Genomic DNA, 18,417 nt, shown 5'->3' with positions numbered 1-18,417 from the left:
TGACAGAGCACAAATCTGCTGACTGTGAGGTAATCAAAAGGGAGGTTATTATCCTAAGTGGTCTAGATCTATGCAGGTGACTTCTGTAAATGGCTAGCCAAGAGGAGGCTCTTACAGCAAGTGAAGAAATTAATTCTAGTGACAACAGGAATATGAGAGTCGGTCAATGATCCCAATCCTAGCTTCCACTTGGACTGCCTTATGAGGAAGATTCAGCTGTCAATGCCTATACTCTTGACCACAGAAACTTCTAGATAATAAATCGTCTTAAACCAGTTAAGTTGTTTTAAGCCAGTAAAATATTACTAGTTTGTCACATAACAATAAAAGTCTAGTACTTATGACACACAATGCAGTCTGACACTAAGTAAAATACCAGTAATTTAGAATAAAATCATATTTTTTCCTAAAATAGAAAACTTCAGAAGCAAAGCTATAACAGGTATTTTTACAAACAATGCATTTAAAAAATGCCAGAAAGCAGGAGAAACCCTGAATAGAAATGGTTATACCTGTTGTGTATGGCTAAAAGCACTCAGGTTCAAAAGGATTGGCTTCAGACTGTCCCGGATCTTCTAAATTACAAAGAATAGGTCTGCTGCTAAATCAAGTGTTTCTGCCTCCAGTCTGTAATAGGGTCTTTCTAACTTTAAAGTGTATGGATCGTGCCTAGGGAAGGAGGTAGGGAGGGAATGGGAGACGATTTAAGAATCAGATAAGCTTTCTGAACAGGCAGTTCTCGCTTTAGTGAGCTTGGAATTCAGCATCCCTCAGTAAGGTCACTATAGCAGTAGCAGCAGCAGCAGCAGAAGCAGCACCACCTACAAATTCATTAGAACAATTTGTTGGCCTACTCTTAGACCCACTGAATAAAAACCTCTGAAGGGTAAAGGAAACCCAGTAATCTGTTTTCGGGTTTTTGTTTTGTTTTGGTTTTTTTTTGGTTTTTTTCGAGACAGGGTTTCTCTGTGTAGCCCTGGCTGTCCTGGCACTCACTTTGTAGACCAGGCTGGCCTCGAACTCAGAAATCCGCCTGCCTCTGCCTCCCGAGTGCTGGGATTAAAGGCGTGCGCCACCATGCCCGGCCTGTGTTTTCGTTTTAACAAGACCTCTTGGTGATGCTGATATAGGCTCACAATTGAGAACTACTAATCTGGTTTAATTTCTGCCAGTATCATACTATAACAGTATCATACTATAACAGTTTTCTTCCTTCTGTAGCCAAGGTAATGCATTTCAAAACTGTATCTGATCTAACACACCTCAACTGCTGTAAAAATGGTAATGATAATAATAGTAATAGTTTGCAAAATAAATACTAGGTCAGGCTAGAGCTGTTTCTTTGACTAGAAGGGTTTTAGGACAATGTGTTTAGGATGTGGATGGTCTCTTCACTTTCTCACAGTGCTCACTAACGCTACTCCTTTTTACCTGACACTACCACGTGTTGTTCTGACTGGCTAATGGCTACACTAGAGTTCAGGAGGAGGTAATTCCAGAAGAAGGGCACAGGACCTGGGGATTCAGTTAAGAATCCACACTGCAGCTCAGAACAGTTTGTAACTCCAGTTACAGGAGACCTCTCTTCTGGCCTCCATGGGCACCAGATAATCGTGTGGTATGCATGTATACATGTAGCCAACCATTTATGCACATAAAATAATTTTTTAAACAATGATGACAAATTAGAATCTGGTACAGTATGATCCACCTTTTGCTTACAGATTAGAAAAACAAGTGACATAGAAACCATATGATTCAGAAACGGCAGTGTTATATCCTGGCCTTTCACTTGTAAGTCTGTGCTTTTTAGCATAGGAAAAATGTTCCAAATGACATCTTAAGTGTCCCTCCTCCACCCACCAGCCTGAGATCTTCAGAGAAAAAGATTCTATCTGCATAAGTGTTCCAGAGGCTGAAGTGCCCAGTACTACAAGGAGGGTTGGCTTATAAAAATTTCAATTTAAAATCACTGGTGGAAACACTATATACCAAACATGTGCAATAATGTCAAATCACTTAAAGTACTTCAATATATTCCAAATCTAATGCATTAAGCAGATTTAAATACATTAAAGTAAAATGCAGGGTTTTATCATCTTAAAGACAAGAGACAAGCATTTAAGGAACTCACCAAGATACCAAGTTTGCACTAAAATTGAATGTTTTAGAAGAACTACGAGGGATTAAACACAGCTTTCCAAAGCAATCACTGAGCATCCACTTAGGTTCCCCGAACTAATGACATGAGCTCCCAGCAGCTGCAAGATTCCACACATGCGCTATCACTTCATAGTTGTACAATGTTCCACTAGTAACATGTTCCTCTGGAGCCCTTTCTCCATAAAGATGCAGACAGCATTAATATTCCAGTAACTGTCAACAGAATAATCCTTACATTTAAGACGGTTTTTACTGGAACAGTAGAATAACTACTTCTTTAGTCAATCTTGGAAAATAATGAACTAAAATGTTAGATGCAGAAGCTAAAACTGATTTTTTAAAAAAATGCATAGATAACTATATGTATGAGCAGTTGCTGAACTTAAATGTATTCATTTTAGAAAAAGTACACACTTCAGAAAGACTCAAAAAACCTCACAAATAGTCTTCCTAGAAACATGGCAGCACTTTACAGCCCTCCTTTTCCATATTTGTTGTATATACAAACATACTTTATGTATGCAGTCCTGAAAAGTACACACTCTTGTACATTTTGTGTTTACTACTTTATGTGTTTGCCTACATTCATCTTTGTGCACTATACGCCCGTCTGGTGCCCAGAGGCCAGAAGAAAACATCAGACTCCCTGGACTAGAGTTACAGATGGCTGTGAGCTGCCATGTACGTGTGTTGTTTAATAGAACCCAGGCCCTCTTGGAAGAGCAGTCAGTGTCTTAACCACTGAGCCATTTCTCCAGCCCCATTATACACTTTAGCATCATGGCAAATACTACCATTTTTGAAAATATTCTACAGACTAGCTTCCTGCCACATTTAAAAAAAAAAAAAACCTGCAAATTTACCTATGGATTAAATACTGATACTCAGAATACACTAATTTGTCACAAAATAAATGTAAACAGTAACACTGTCATTACTGTCTTATACTTTATCCCACATTGAAATAGGAGCACAAACATTTAACACTAATAAAATATCAAATGAATGCAATAATGAAAAAACACAATTAAAATTCTGTACATTACTTAAGCTAAATAGATATGTAATCAAACTGCTTTCTAAATATTTATAGCTATATCCTTAGATTAACACTGCTATCTACCTTGGCCAGAGAAACTTCCTATTCCAGTGGATGACATTCAACACAGAGGCTCTTAAGTAGTAAAATGCTGAAAATAAGAATGTTCATCCCTCAACTACACATCTGTACCATCCCCTCCAAGACTGGGGGGGGACATCAAGGAAGAGGAAGCAGGAACACTGTTAAGTACTAGAAAAGTGGTTTTCAACCTGTGGTCATGACCCCTCTGGTGAATCTCTTATCTCTAAAAATATTTGCAATATGATTCATAACAGTAGCAAAATCACAGTTATGAAGTAGCAACAAAAATAATTTTATGGTGGGATGGGGGTGGGGATGTCACTACAGCATGAGGTATATTAAAGCATGAACTGTATTAAAGGGCCGCAGTATTAGGAAGGTTGGGAACCACTGTAGAGGAGTCCTATAAAATGCTGGTTTCTAGATATGACATAGGCAATCTCATCAAGAACAAACACACAGCAGCTGTGACTACATCCACAGACCCACACTCAAAGTAACATGCAAATGTGGGAAGGGGCTAGTTGGGAAGGAGGTGGGTATTTATAAAAGAGAAGGAAGCATAGGAGAGGGCAATGGGGTGACTGTTCACAACACATTGCATGCATGCATGAACTTATCAAAGACTTCACAAAATAATACAATTCTTGACTATTAGCAGAAAAAGTAAAAGAACATCCTGCCAGATCTAGAACTACTTGTGCTCTTTTAATCAACAAAGAACCTTAGAAAAGTCGGGTTTAAGGATGGCTTGAGAGTCTTCTCACTCTAGTTTTTTTTGTTTTTGTTTTGAGTCAAGGTTTCTCTATGTAGCCCTGGAACTTACACTATAGATCAAGTTGGCCTTGAACTCAGAGACCTGCCTATTTCTGCCTCCTGAATGCTGAGACTTATGGCATGTGCCACCACTCCTAGCTCTTCTCACTCAGTTGAACCCTAGTAATACTTAGTGATCCCTAGTAATACTAAAAGAGTAGGTGGAGTCCTTACTAATTAAAATGATGGAAGCTGGCAGGGCAATTAAGCAAACCATACACATTTTAATGATTTTAATGTTAGAAGCCGAAAGACATACATTCGAAACAACAGAGTAAGATAGAAAAGAGCACCGCTTTACAAAAAAACATGCCAAAAGGCAGCACACCAAAAGCTAAAGGATAGCAGGTTTCAAGTAACTATCCAATCTAAGTTTAGGAATGAGAGGATATAGGGATAACATTTTTCTAATTTGAGATGCTGAGATCTTTGATTGTTTATTCCATTCAAGATAATTTATTAGGGATCATTATGAGCCAGGAGAAACTGAAAGTAACCAGGGATAAAAATTACAAATCACAAAAATACTTTACAGAATAACCCTGAGACGTCTCACAAATATTTAAGAAAAACAAAAAGGCTATAATAGGCTCTCAAGTGATCCTGAGGCAAACATAAGTACAACAAATAATCTCTAACAGTCTACCTATAAAAAATAAAATAAAAAATAAATGACATCCAAATTACTAGAAATAAGGATTTTTTCTGTATACTAAGAATGGAACCTAATTCACTCAATCCTTTCAGCTAATTTTAGACGTGTGGCTGTGTGTTGCAAACTCATCTGTTAGGAAACACAATGTGATTTTCATCCATGAAAACACGTTAAAGGTAAGGCTCCCACTGCCTGTCTCCTTGAGGCAGTAGTTCAAGCACTGCATCCAGAGCCTCAGCTTGCTGGGCAGCTTGCTCCATCACTGAGCTGTACCCCCAGGACCTTTGGCATATTTTATTAAGACTCAACAACTAAAAACAGTGTGGAACTAGAAACAAGTCCTTCTTTGATATTTAAGAAGTCGAGGACATCCTCTTTTATGGTCTTTTGGACATTGCAGCACAGAAACACATGGATCCAGATACAACATTAGATATAAAACATGGTGACAATGACTTTAAACAACCTTATAATACAATAATGAAAATGCATGCTAACCATGATGGAATAGTTCTTGTTTCACTTCCATTCTAATTCTTATTTGGTAGTTTTTAGAACTTGTTAGCAACCCTTTCATTTCAAAGATAATAAGGAAGAGCTCTTCATGTTTTATAGAACACTGAAAGAAAATATCCAGAGCTAGAAAGATGGTTCCATGGTTTACCCAGCAAATGTGAAGCCGGGTGTGATGTTTGGATCCTCAGAATCCACATAAAACCCAGGTGGGTGGGGTAATTCCAGAACGTGGGAAGGGACATGGAGACAGGGCCTCCCTAAAGCATGCTGGCTAAACTAGCCAAAAACAGTGAGCCCCAGATTCAGCAAGAGACCCTGCTGCAATCTAAGATGGAGAGTAGTGAGGAAGACGCTGATGTCAATCTCAGGCCTCCATAAGCATCCCTGCACATGACATGCCGCTTCCTACACACACAGACATATACACACTTCCTACACACATGCCAACACACCCCTCTCTAGAGACACATACACATTCACTTAAAAAAAAAAAAAAAAAAAAAAAAAAAAAAAAAAAAAAAGCAACATACCCCTAGGGTAGAGTTAATGCTTTGATAATACTAGGTTTTAAAGAGATTAAGATGATTTCTCAAGAGCTAGAAAAACTGCACAAGTAAACCATTACTATAAAACTTTGACTGGACATTTTTTTATTTTCATGAACAATTTTATTTTCTAATTTAAAAATGAGAAAAATATTTGGTCAGCCTACCTTAAAAGTAGAAAAGATAATTAAGTATAAATGAAATTCAGTTAAAAAGTACTTTAGCTTTACAAAAGCCATAATGGATTTAAGATCCATTATAGCTTTTTTGAAACTATAAAAGCAAAATAAAAGTAGAGAAAAAAGTCAAAACAGTAAAAAGATATGCATGTCAATTACTCATACATGTCTTTTAAAAAAACAAAGAGCAAGGATTAATTTAGTTTTGGGTTTTTTTCCCCTTCTCCTTCTTTACTTAGGGACACAAAACGACCAACATGCTAGATTTACAATTGTAAGCGAAGACTATCAATATGTACGATGTGTTAACAATTAAGAACATAGATTGAAGCTGAGTGAGGTAGGTCACCCCCAACACTCAAGGACTGAGGAAGCTATGGATCACAAGTTCTAGACCACCTGGGTACAGGATAAACCTTTCAAAAGCAGGGCAGGTTGGGGGTGGAGAAGGGGAAGAGAGTGGGAAAGAGGGAGGAAAGGAGGAAGGTGTCCAGTTAAAGAAAGAATATGTTGTTATTTTTAAGATTTTTTTTTTTTGACCTAAAAGAAAGAGTCTGGATACACAATTTTATTTATACACTGTGAATGGAGTTTTGTTGCTGAAATTTTAAGTATACTCCTATTCAGAAAGGGTTAAAGTTTTATGGGGTGTGGTGGTACACACCTATTCTGGGAGCTGAAGCAGTAAGATCAGAGCTGGAGGCCAATCTGAATTACTTAGCAAGACCCTGTGTCTCAAGTAAAAAAAAAAAAAAAAAATCTGAATTTTTTTTTCCAGTTCTCATACATGGACTTAAAGCTACCTAGAAGTTCCTTGTTAAATACAAATTTTTCTGTAGTTAACTTGAATTCTTATAATACTTCAAAATTAATCAGTTAAAAAAATAATAGTTTCTGATCTCCAGGAAAATCTTACTTCTTTTACAAACGTAATGCATTTTGCAAAATGCATTGTCTCCACTGAGTGTATTAAACACAAGCAACACAGACAAAAACCTGCACATTACATTTAACTAGACAGATCCTAACTAAACGTACTAGAGCTACTTAAAACCGTGATTTAAGCCTTAAAATAGGAATGGAGGGTACCAGATAATATTAAATATTTGGGATTCACTTTCCTGGCCTTCTATTCAGTTAGCAATATCTAAGATTGAAAGAAAGCTCAACGCAGAACAGAGATTTGATCTTTTGAAATGTGAATGCCTTTTATCCTGACTGTCAGCAACTAAATGTAAGGACAGTTTCTCTGCCACCTCTCCACCTCAGTGTTTCACGGCTCTCCTAAGTGATGAGGTCTCTTATCTGAGCACACCATGCAGTTCCCAACATTTCTACCTCTGTACTTGGGAACTTCTAGTTCTAAAGTCCAGCTACACATTTCTCTGTCCCTCCCTCTGTACACTGAGATGTCCCAGGGCCTGTCACTTCCATTTCCATTGCCCAGTCAGAGTTTTAGCTTGTTGTTTCTACAGGACACAACATACAAATCTGAATTAGCTTAGCCTTTTCTCACTACTTCTCTGATCCCTCTTGTTAGTGCTTTGATTGCTTATCGTCTCATATTGATTGATTCCTCCCATGCCTCCAAGAACAATGTTTTCCTAAATTGCCAGTTGGAGCCACAGGTTTGTTAAATCCAATTAGTGGGTCTTCACTACAATTTCTTCTTGAACATGAAATGGAATATAATTAAGTAGAAACTATCAGACTGCATCACATAAAGTAAGAATATTATTTTATGTCATTTTATATTTAAATATGAATGCTAGGTCACAGCATAAAAATGTATGCTGCCAATGGATCATATTTTTATTATCTGGCTTTAAAAACAAACAAACAAAACAAAACAAAAACAAAAAACAGGCTCTTTCTATAGCCTAGGCTGGTCTCCTCCTGCCTCATTTTTCCAAGGACTAGGTTTATAGAGCATGCCATACAAGGCTAGGTCATGTCTCTTTAAGTTTAAACACCAGTCTATAGTATAACCCAGTCTTTTACTGGCCTACAAAGCTCTAGCCTGGCCCTGGACAAAGTTCTGGGGACTCACTCCTCTATATAAAAGGAGCCCACACAAGCAAAGCTTTTATGTGGTGGTGCTGTCAATCACTGTTCTACCTAAATGCCCTCCAATTTGTCCACAAGGCCTACTTGTACTCACCTTTTAGTATTTAATATCATCTACTCCAAAGTCTTTTTATCCTTCAAATAGCAGCAAATATCCCCTCACACAAATATACCGTAGGCCTCACAAATGCCCACTTTTACTGCTTCCAACATTTCACACCTTACTTTAACCATGATCTCCAGTTCTAAGCTATAAACTCCTTTAGGGAAGAAGCGCATTTCACTGACTGTTCAATAACACTCAGCTGAGTCTATGACACATAACTGGTGCTGAAAGTTTGGTAAAATTAAGAAAGAACTAAGGACTTGTACTTACGTTGTTAGGCTACCTTTACAAAGTGCACGCCTATAGTGATGGTGGATCAACATTTCCACATCTTTGCTACCACCCCTGCCACAAGCAAAATGAGACTCCAGGTAATAACGTAGCGGCACCCAGTTCCATGCTTTAAGGCAAGAGGAAGGGCTCAAAGTTTGCAAAGACAGACAGATAGCAGAAAAACAAACAAAAATCTCAACATCCTTTTATAGGGAAAATTTCCATTTTATACATAACTACCTCTTAATAGAAACAGGCATTATTGAGCTAAGTAAAAACAAAAAAGTAGCACAAAATAACTGGCTGAAGTGACTTGGTATCTGTTGCCCTCTCAAGTGTTCTGACAGAGCTCCAGACACACCGCCATATTAGGATATATTACCTAACAGGCACGCCTCAGGAGACACTGAAGCTTCTGGAGGCTTCATCTTACATACTCAATTATCTTTATTTGTAAGGTGCCTGGTACACTTTTTATACACCCAGACTTCAGTTGACCTCACTCCAATTAAAACTGGTGGTGCAACTTTGACAGACTCTGCCAACTGTTGGTTTCAGCTGTTCTTTTCCTTTTCCAGAGAGTTCATAAACTAGTATTACCGGAGTCATTTTTTTCTACCTAATCATTTATTTTGGTTTGAAAAATAATTTCTTAACTCCCCAATTATAACTTTAACTAAGGTAAATGTAAATTCTATTATAGCCCATCTGTAATATATAAACTTCTTTATCCATGTGAAATTTTGGATATTTAGACAAGTAAGGTAATTTAAGGACTGCCTGGGAAAACTTTAAAGGTCACATAATATTAACTTATGTTTCAAAGAGGCCCAGATGGCTGTGTGCTTATGCACTTACAAAGGGTGGAGATGTCTGTAAATGCCTTTGCTGTATGGTATTTTCTTCTTTCTCCACCTACCCTTCCTCTTTCAACAATGCAGATAAGCCAAGTCACCCTCAATAAGAAGGGGTCACATTCCCAAGTACAGATCTGAGTAAAATAAGAGCAAGTGCCCTTAACTGCTGAGCTGTCTCTTCAGCCCTTCTTTCTAGATCTCTTAATACTCAGCTATTGGCCATGAAGTTTTGGCACTGAGTTTTGGAGGGGCAAATTCAAATTACATCACTCACCAGGCAGAATTCTATCACAGCCTTATTTTACATGTCATTTTTAATTTTTATTTTATTCATCCTTTAAATTTTAATCTATGTGTATTGGTGTTTTGCCTTCCTGTATGTGTATGTGCACCACTTGCAAGCTTGGTGCCAGCAGCAGTCAGAAGAGGGTATCGATCCCTGGGAACTGGAATTAAGAGGGTTGTGAACCTCCATGTGGGTGCTGGAAATCAACCCTAAATCCTCTTGAATAAGTGCTCTTTACCCCTGAGCCCTAAAAATATAATTTTAACAAAAAGGCAAGTGATTCGTTCATAAACACATTATGCTGAGTATCTAAATGTATTTCATGTAGGTAGCTTAATTTCATATTTCAAATAGTCGTCTCCTTTAGTATTAATGTCACTCTTCAGTTGGTACAACAATGAGTATTCATGTAATGTAAGAGATGCAGAAAACGGATTCTCTTCTTTGATGATGCTACTCCAGTCTGAAGAATGAAGCATTCTTGGTGAAAAACTGCCACTTGATTTTGTGTGTAGGTGAGAGTGCACGTGACACTCCAACGTGGCTTAAAAAAAAACACATTTTAAACTGTGAGGCTGCATTTAACCAACGGAAGGCATACTTCAAGTGTTACCAATATTAACTTTTTTAGTATTTTCTCATTTAAAAATTGGTGCAACTGACCAGAACATTTCCTAACACCTTCATTTCCTAGCTTAAGTACTTATACAGATTAGAAGAAAAAAAATCAACTGTTAACCATTAAATGAGGGAAGAGAGAAAAAAAAATCATTTTTACAGGTTGGAAAACTCTTATGCTCCTTCTTTTACCCACGAGGGCACTGCCCATAAAGGCTAAGTAATTTGCTGAGGGTCACTATGCTACTAATAGCAGAACCAGAAATAGAATAAGGTATTTTAATTACATTCTTAGCACTTGTTATTTAAGTATTAAAATAATTATCTACTCATAATTAATTCCTGAGAAAGAACTGCTATGACACGTGTCTACAATTTCAAAGTTGTATAAGCTAACAAACTTCAAATTTTAATTGTCAAGACAAAAAGCAACTATTCAAGAACTTTATAAAATGTGTGTTCCTAAGCTATCACAATGAAATTTCAAAATCCATCATTGCCAACCTTGTTCCTCAACTACTTATTTATCGGTGTTGGTTGGACCGCAGAAGGAATGCAGAGACAGCACTGACAATCCACTAAAGAAATTAATAGATCACCACTCCATAACACAGGTTTCCAACTTAACTAAAGAAGAACTCCTAGCATTTTATTAAGCTGTAGTGATTAGAATGAAAAGTTTGGGAAATGCACTCTAGGCCGGCTTTTGGCTATGCTGAAGATGTAAATCTGACACCGCTGGCACCAGCTAAAGGTCTGAGGCAAACAAAAAGTGAACAAGTCCCTTCAACCAACAGCTTTGTCTCTCCAGCACCCACACCGTGGACACCGAAACACTGCGATTTTCGTTTAATGCCCAATAAACCAAGCTGTACATTTGGTTTCGGATGTTCAAGGATAAAACAGAGGGCACTGCCAGGGCACCAACTTACAAAGGGTCAGTTTCAAGGACTGGAGTCTAACTACTCATTACAATTCTCCCTTTGTAACAGCTGATTACAAAGTACTGGAAGAATGCAGCTCTTCTCTTTGAACAACACCGTCAACCAAACCTAAGATGGCAAAATTTTAGTAACCTATACATACAGCAGTTTGATCAATTAAGAGGTACAGGGTAGACTAGTGCACTGTCTTTATATATATATAGTTAATAAAACTATAACTGAGTTACAAACATTACACATTCTAATTAGGACCTCTGGTGTCGCTCTACAATAATGCAAATAAAATCTCTTATTTAAAGTAGTACCCGTTTTGCAAGGGATCGGATTTAAAAATATGGTCACCACCACCGCTCAACTCCACACAAGCATAAGCAGATTTAAAGCTGTGATAAGCACAAAATCCTTACCCCATTTTGCCCAATGAAAACTTGCTCTGAAGTTTCTGCTCTTATGCTACAGAAATAACTTCCAAGGAATTTTCTCCGTCTGTTATTTTGCAGTTGCTTTTCCACCCCCGAGATCTTTTCCGGAGGCAACTCAACAAGGCAGACAATTCAGTTAGTTCTTGTCAGTAAAATGATTTCACTCGCGCTGACACCAAAATGTTCAAACATTTGGAATTTGAAAAGGTTGCGCGGAGAATATAGCACTTAACTATTCCACAAAATTAAGCGTACGTGTAGAAAAACGCAAAAGCCAGCTTCAGCGAGTCTGATAAAAAATGAGTTCGCTGGTCATTTCGCTCACGTCTTCCACGACACTCAGGCAGCCAGGTTACTCGGCCTTTTTGGGCTAAGGCGGTGGGTTCAAATTTCACCACACCAGGTCCCTGGGGGTGGAGCGTGCAACCCAACGCGACGTGCACTTGAATAAAAATCCTACAGGCAGCAATGCTACTGCCTCCCTTACGTTAAAAAAAAAAAAATTATATAGAAGAAATCTCGAAGTGCAAACCCCAGCCGCTCCCGATGTGCACGGCACACCACATTGGAATCTGTCCTTTGAATGTTCGTCCTCCTAAGACTCGGAGCAGAGAGGAGGTGGAGAGCAGGCAGAGAAGGCTGGGAAGGATCGATTCGTTTTCCCGAGGAGCAGCAGCGGAGCCATTTCCAGGCTGGCGGCTAGCTGGGGGCGCAGCCGCCGGGGAGCAGCGCAGGGGGCCCGAGCCCACCTCCTTTGGCTTCCCGGCCCCCGCCGAGCACAATGGAGCCCCGCTCGCGGCCGCCCCCTCTTCCCGCCTCTCCTCGCAGCACCCGCGGCCTCGGGCTCCCGACGGCGGAGAATGAATGAATCAGAGAACCCAGCCCCGCGCGGTCCCCTGCACCCAGCCCCCAAGCTCCCGGCGGCCGCGCGCTGAGGCGAGAGGCTGGCGGCTCGTCCGAGGCACGGCAGCCGCGGCTCGTGCCCCCACCCCGGCTCGTCTCTCCCGCTCCGCGCCGCCTCACATTCCCGGGGCTGCCGCTGCCTCCTTACACTCCCCTCAGCGGCTGACTCCGTCGGCCCGGGCGGCCTGGCGCCCGTCGCTGCCTCGGACTCCACCGAGCGGGCTCCGAACCGAGCGCAGCCGAGGGCGCCGCTTCCCGGTCCGCGCCGCCGGCGTGAGGTGAGCACGGCAGCGGAGCAGGAGAGGGGGCGGGGCGGGGCGGGGCGGGGCGGGGCGGAGAGCGCGGCCCTCCCGGCTCGAGGGGCGGAGCGCTGCCGCCGCCGCAGGCCCGCGGAGGAGGTGGGGCGAGGCGGAGGCGGGGCCCGGGCTCCGACCGGGGCGCTGAGGAACAACACCGGAGGGGATGAGCCGGCCGGTCCGTCGGTCCGTCCCTTTTTCCTTCCCCTCCCCTAGCGGCCGGCGGCGGACGGGCAGTACGCTCGGCTCCTGCGCTGGCTCTGGGGCGCCACGGCCTCGTCCGCTCCGCACGCCGGGCGCTCGCGCTGTGTCTCCATCCTCCCCGCAGAAGGACCTTTAAATAGCAACGTCAGCGCGTTCCTCTCCGCACATACGTCACCCTCCGCTCACGTCAGCTTGTGCGGGGGATGATGTCACGCGGCCGGAAGTACTGCTAAATTAGGGAAAGAGCTGGGGGAGGCGGGCTGAGCGAGCTGCTCCGGGCCCACCTGCTCCCGGTTCTCTCGCTTCTCCTTAAAGGCCAAGGCGCCGGAGACAGTCGGAGGAGAGCTCGGAGAAGGAAGCGGCGGGAGGAGGTTTCCTTGGCACAAATGTGCCATATGCGAATGAATCACTCATAGCAACAGTGCCGAAGTGTCGCCGGTAAAGTCCTGTCTCCCTCTCCCACTGGGTTTGCAGCAGCATCCCCGGGCTGTTCACATCCCAACCTGCAGGGAATCGTGGGAGGGAGAGTGATCGCTGCTGGTAGACTCGGGGAAAACCACCGTTAATTTTAGGAATCCTAAATACCATTCTGAACATAGTCAACTTTTAAGCTTTCTCCCCTCCTAAAGGCGTGCATTTTAACTTAAAAAAATAAAAAAAAAAGAGTAGAGTTAGGAGCAAGCCTAAGGATACAAAGGATAGTAATTAAAGCAGGAGATTTCCAAATGTTCTAAATGTTGCAGTTCGCTACATAGCCATGGTTCTGCAAGGCATAATGAGTCAAATTCAGTAAAGTAAACTTAGTTCCCTTAGATAATTACCCTTCTACAGCATCGCAAGTGCCAGCGAATCACCTTAGGTCTGACTTACCAAGGATATGAATTACAGTCTGGAAACAAAGTCCTACTTTATTAACACAAACATACATTTGGGTTCCTTTTTATTTTGAATCTTGTAAGCACAATAGCTCTCGAGTATATTTTCATTTTTTTTAATGTGCATATGTGAAATTGTGTTTTTAAAGTCGTGAAGTTTTAAAATGGCCCGATGTTGTTAAGGGCCTTTTATTGGTTAGACTCACAGAATGAGTTTTGCTTTTATTCCATTTAACTTGACAACTGTGGTTCAGAAATAGAAGTGCTGCACACTGCTAAAGGCCATTAGTACTTCAGTTACTCCATAGATTCAGTGACCACATTTTACAAACTAAACTCATTTGACATGAAACAGGACATTCAAAACCTGAAGTGGCCGGTAAAATCCAGGACATTATTACAAAATCATTAAATTGTCCTTAGAAGAATAGTACATCAATGCCAGTGCAGTTCAAAATAAAGTCAGCTAAAATTCTATAGATCATGCCAAGGAGTGGTGGGTTTTGTTTTGCCTGGTTTGATTAAGATTTTGAATGCCTGGGCTCTCTTCCCTAATCCCTCCTAAGCAATGCAGTTCCGAGAATGTCCCTTGCTTGCCTGCTATATGTAGTTTTTAATACATGTTTTTAATGTTAACACATGATTTTTTAAATTAAGGAACGACAATTTTGCTTTTTTTTTTTTTTTTTTTCCGTTGACATTTTCTTGCTTGAGTTTGGGCAGTGTTAGGGCCGATTTGTAACTAATCAGACTGCCTGGTCATTTATCTGAACATTATAAAGTTAGGATCTTGCTTTAAATTTGAAATATTAAAAAGACTGAGAGGAGTTTTTTTTCCTTTTTTCCCACATGTGTGTATGCATGTGTGCGCGCGTGTGTGCATGTGCTGGAACATGTGTACACGATAGAATGGAAATCAGGTTTAATGTGAGGAGTCTTCCTTGATTGCTGTCCACCTTATTGATGGATAGAGGGAGGGTGGGAGGGTCTCTCTCTCTCTCTCAACCAAACTCAGCTTATCAGGAGGGCTAATCCAACTGGCCAGCTTACTCTGGGCATCCAGTTTCTGCCTTCCCAGTACAGGAGATAGAGGTGGACAGCCACCCCACTCAGGGCTCACATCCAGTCTCTGCCTTCCCAGTACAGGAGCTACAGGTAGATGGCCACCCCACTCAGGGCTCACATCCATATCCAGTGTCTGCCTTCCCAGTGCAGGAGCTACAGGTAGATGGCCACCCCACTCAGGGCTCACATCCACATCCAGTCTCTGCCTTCCCAGTGCAGGAGCTACAGGTAGATGGCCACCCCACTCAGGGCTCACATCCAGTCTCTGCCTTCCCAGTACAGGAGCTACAGGTAGATGGCCACCCCACTCAGGGCTCACATCCATATCCAGTGTCTGCCTTCCCAGTGCAGGAGCGACAGGTGGATGGCCACCCCACTCAGGGCTCACATCCACATCCAGTCTCTGCCTTCCCAGTGCAGGAGTGACAGGTGGACAGCCACCCCACTCAGGGCTCACATCCACATCCAGTCTCTGCCTTCCCAGTGCAGGAGCTACAGGTGGATGGCCACCCCACTCAGGGCTTATGTGGATGGTAAGGATCTCAACTCTGATCTTCACACCTGAGTGGTAACTCAGGGTTTGGTTTGGTTTTAGTGTTGTAATGGAAGATTAATGAAAAGCAAATATCTGCTTTCCAAATTGGCTAATATAATTGTACTGATAGAACTGATACTAAGTTACATATCAGACAAAGTTTTACTTAAATATAAAATACAAAACCAATGACACTGTTATTTTTCAAATAATGTCATCTTATGATCCTTGGAAAGTACAAATACAATGTGTTATTACTCTCTAAAATGGAAAAAAAAGAACTCTAAAAAACTACTCATCTATCCTTATTCTCTATTTCTGGGTCTTTCTTACCGTGTTAACTAACGCTTATGTTACCATTTTCAAACACATTCAAGCCTATGATTGCAGCCTCCTCCCATTTGTGTTCTTTATCAAACTGATTTTTACCCAACTGCCAAGACAGTCTGTGAGCTGCTTCGGTGCCTTTAGAGTTCCTTTAGAGTCCTTTGCTCAGTTTCTGTTTGTCACAGGGTGTGGTGTCTTCTCAGCTGCCTCTTGCCAGCTGAAAGAGAGCAACTTTTTGTACATAAATCTGACTGTTCACTGTGATGTAATTACCCAAAACCTAAGTGATCATTTCAGCATCTTATTCTAGCAACAATTGGCCAAGTTTTGTTCTTTCCCCATTTGTGTAGGATTCACATATCAGGAAGTAGCTGTGTTGCCAAAGGTTTAAGTAAAACCTAGAAACATAATATGAGAGATGTCCTAGGGAAAATAAATGCCCTTCCTACCCTACTTTGAAACAATTCTAGTACACTTCCGTCCGACAGGAGTCGGAGAACCATTATATGGCTTTTTATCCATCAATAGATATCTTTTCTGCTAAAATGAGCTGTCATACCATAAATTCCAACTCTAATTTCCTTCTGTTGTTTTAAAGTACTGAACTTCCTAGAAAGGAGTGGATTTCTCTCACCGGAAGAGGAAGAAAGTACTTCAGTAGCATTTCAGTTTTTTAACAGTTCCTCTTTTCCAGTATGCTCTCAAATTTATGGGGCGGTTTATGAATACCCTCTGATTTTAGAATCTGTGGGCGAAGACATCTGTTTCAGTTTTGAGTTTATTTCCATGCCCTTAGCAGGAGATGGTAGTCTCCAATGGATGTTCATAGATGTGTCATGAAATGGGTCTTTTTCAATGAAAAGTCATTCATGAGCTAGAAAAAAAAATGCAGAAAAGAGAGTTAAAGCCAGGTTTTATTTTTAATTGACTTACATTAGATAATGCCACTGTCACTTCAAATAAAGTCATAAGCAGAAATACTGGATAGATAGCTCCCCAGCAATAGAAATCCCACAAGCTTATGACAAAAATGTATAAGAAACTAAATAGCCATCGAAGACTAAAAGTAATAAGAAAAGAATGAAACAGTAGAAAACAATTTCTAGTGGGTGCTAAAAATCTCTTTGCACATGCTCTAAGGTTTAGCACACATAGGCCACCATTTACTTGAGTTGGCTTGGATAAAGGCATCTTTCATTATTATTACAGGCTTCATCTCAGCAGAAATGAGGTGGCAGAAAGGTCTTTTCAAATGAACTTCAATTTAAAAGGAAAAACACAATCTCAAGAGTGGGAATGTAGGTGTTTGGCTTCTCAAGTCTAAGTCTTCCAGACAGATTTCCTCATCGGAGAACATCCACGCATGATACTTTTTTTTTTTTCTCTTAAACAGAATAGTTTGTGAGTTGTAGCGGAAGAGATATTGAAGAGTTATCCATAGGAAAACGGCGATAGAACATGAGAAATGACCTCATGGCACTCTCCTGCTTTGGTTTTTATTGTAATCTCATTGCTGATATTACAAGTATTGTTAAAAAAGTAAAATACAGGCTTGTAAAAGAAAACTCCGGAAGGTTTCCAGTCAGGTCCTGTGGAGGGCCTGAATAGAATAGAGGGATTGATAATAATAATAATAATAATCCTCCAATCAGGAATCGACGTGCACTCTATTTGTATTTTTTAACGTTCGGGGGATATAGTACCTTTCAAAAATTATCTGGCTTAACTTTGTTTTGTTGGCATTTCAAGCAGCAGTCACAGAGAACAGGCTGGGAAAGCAGGCAGTCCTCAGGGAACTACAGGGAAGAATGGGGGTAGAGCTGCACCTGTGTGGCTCCTTAGAATGGAATGCTGCGGAAGCTGATCGCCATGGTAACCAAGAATCTTTTTCCTGAATGGGGAAACAGAACAACCACGAGGAAAATATTTTAGAGGAGCTACCTCATTTTGTGACTCTTGGTGCCAGCAAGTATAAAAACAGCACCCAAGGCATTCAGGACAGGCAAGCTTGTAAAAGGAAATTGCCTTCTTTCCAGAGAAATGAGGCTGAAGCTGCGCATAATTGGTAACGTCTCGGACATGCCTGGAGCTGACAGAAACAATACCTAAAGTCTGTTAAATTTCTCTCCAGTATAAGCGACCGGAAAAAGCCTCAGCATTTGAAGGTTTTAGCTGTAACGTTTCACGAGTTATTTATGAGGCTCTTATGTATTTTAATCTCGTTCAGATCATAATGGCTCTAAAGGTTGCATTGGAATTAGTGTTCTCTACAGAAGCAGACCACTATGACATATACACACAGACAGACAGATGAGAGACAGATGACAGATTTATTGTAAGATTTGGTGCTCACAGTCTATGGAAAGCAAAAAGTCCCAATCTGCACATTGGAGAACCAAGGAGCAGGCATAATGATTCATCTTTAGCCTAAAAGACCCAAGAACCAGAGAAGCCAATAGTGTTGTTCTTAGGCCAGATTTAAAACCTTGAAAACCTGTGATTTTGATGTCTCAGGGCAGGGGATGATTGTCCAGACTCCAGTGGGAAAAAAAAAAAAAAAACATTGCCTGCTGTCTTTTTGTTCTAATCAAGACTGTCCACAGAGCTGGGTGTGGTGGCCCACGCCTTTAATCCCAGCACTC

General features: G+C 41.0%; 1 protein-coding gene across 4 annotated transcripts in view; it reads right to left on the bottom strand.

The window, feature by feature from the left end:
• The window catches only part of Homer1 (homer scaffold protein 1), a 97,671-nt gene extending 84,569 nt beyond the window's left edge, over positions 1 to 13,102 (bottom strand). For 2 of the 4 annotated variants that reach the window (XM_021180632.2, XM_029485024.1), the window contains exon 1: positions 11,556 to 13,102. In XM_021180632.2, the coding sequence (XP_021036291.2) occupies positions 11,556 to 11,560 (5 nt within the window). In that variant the 5' untranslated portion in view covers positions 11,561 to 13,102. Of the gene's footprint in view, positions 1 to 8,440; positions 8,807 to 11,555 lie in introns of those variants that run through there. The other 2 variants (XM_021180630.2, XM_029485023.1) reach the window with 2 other exon arrangements.
• Between the last annotated feature and the right edge of the window lie 5,315 nt (positions 13,103 to 18,417).

Source organism: Mus caroli, chromosome 13, assembly GCF_900094665.2.
Source record: "Mus caroli chromosome 13, CAROLI_EIJ_v1.1, whole genome shotgun sequence".
NCBI lineage: Eukaryota > Metazoa > Chordata > Mammalia > Rodentia > Muridae > Mus > Mus caroli.
Note: the sequence above shows the minus strand (reverse complement) of the source record. Positions and strands in the feature narration are given on the sequence as shown.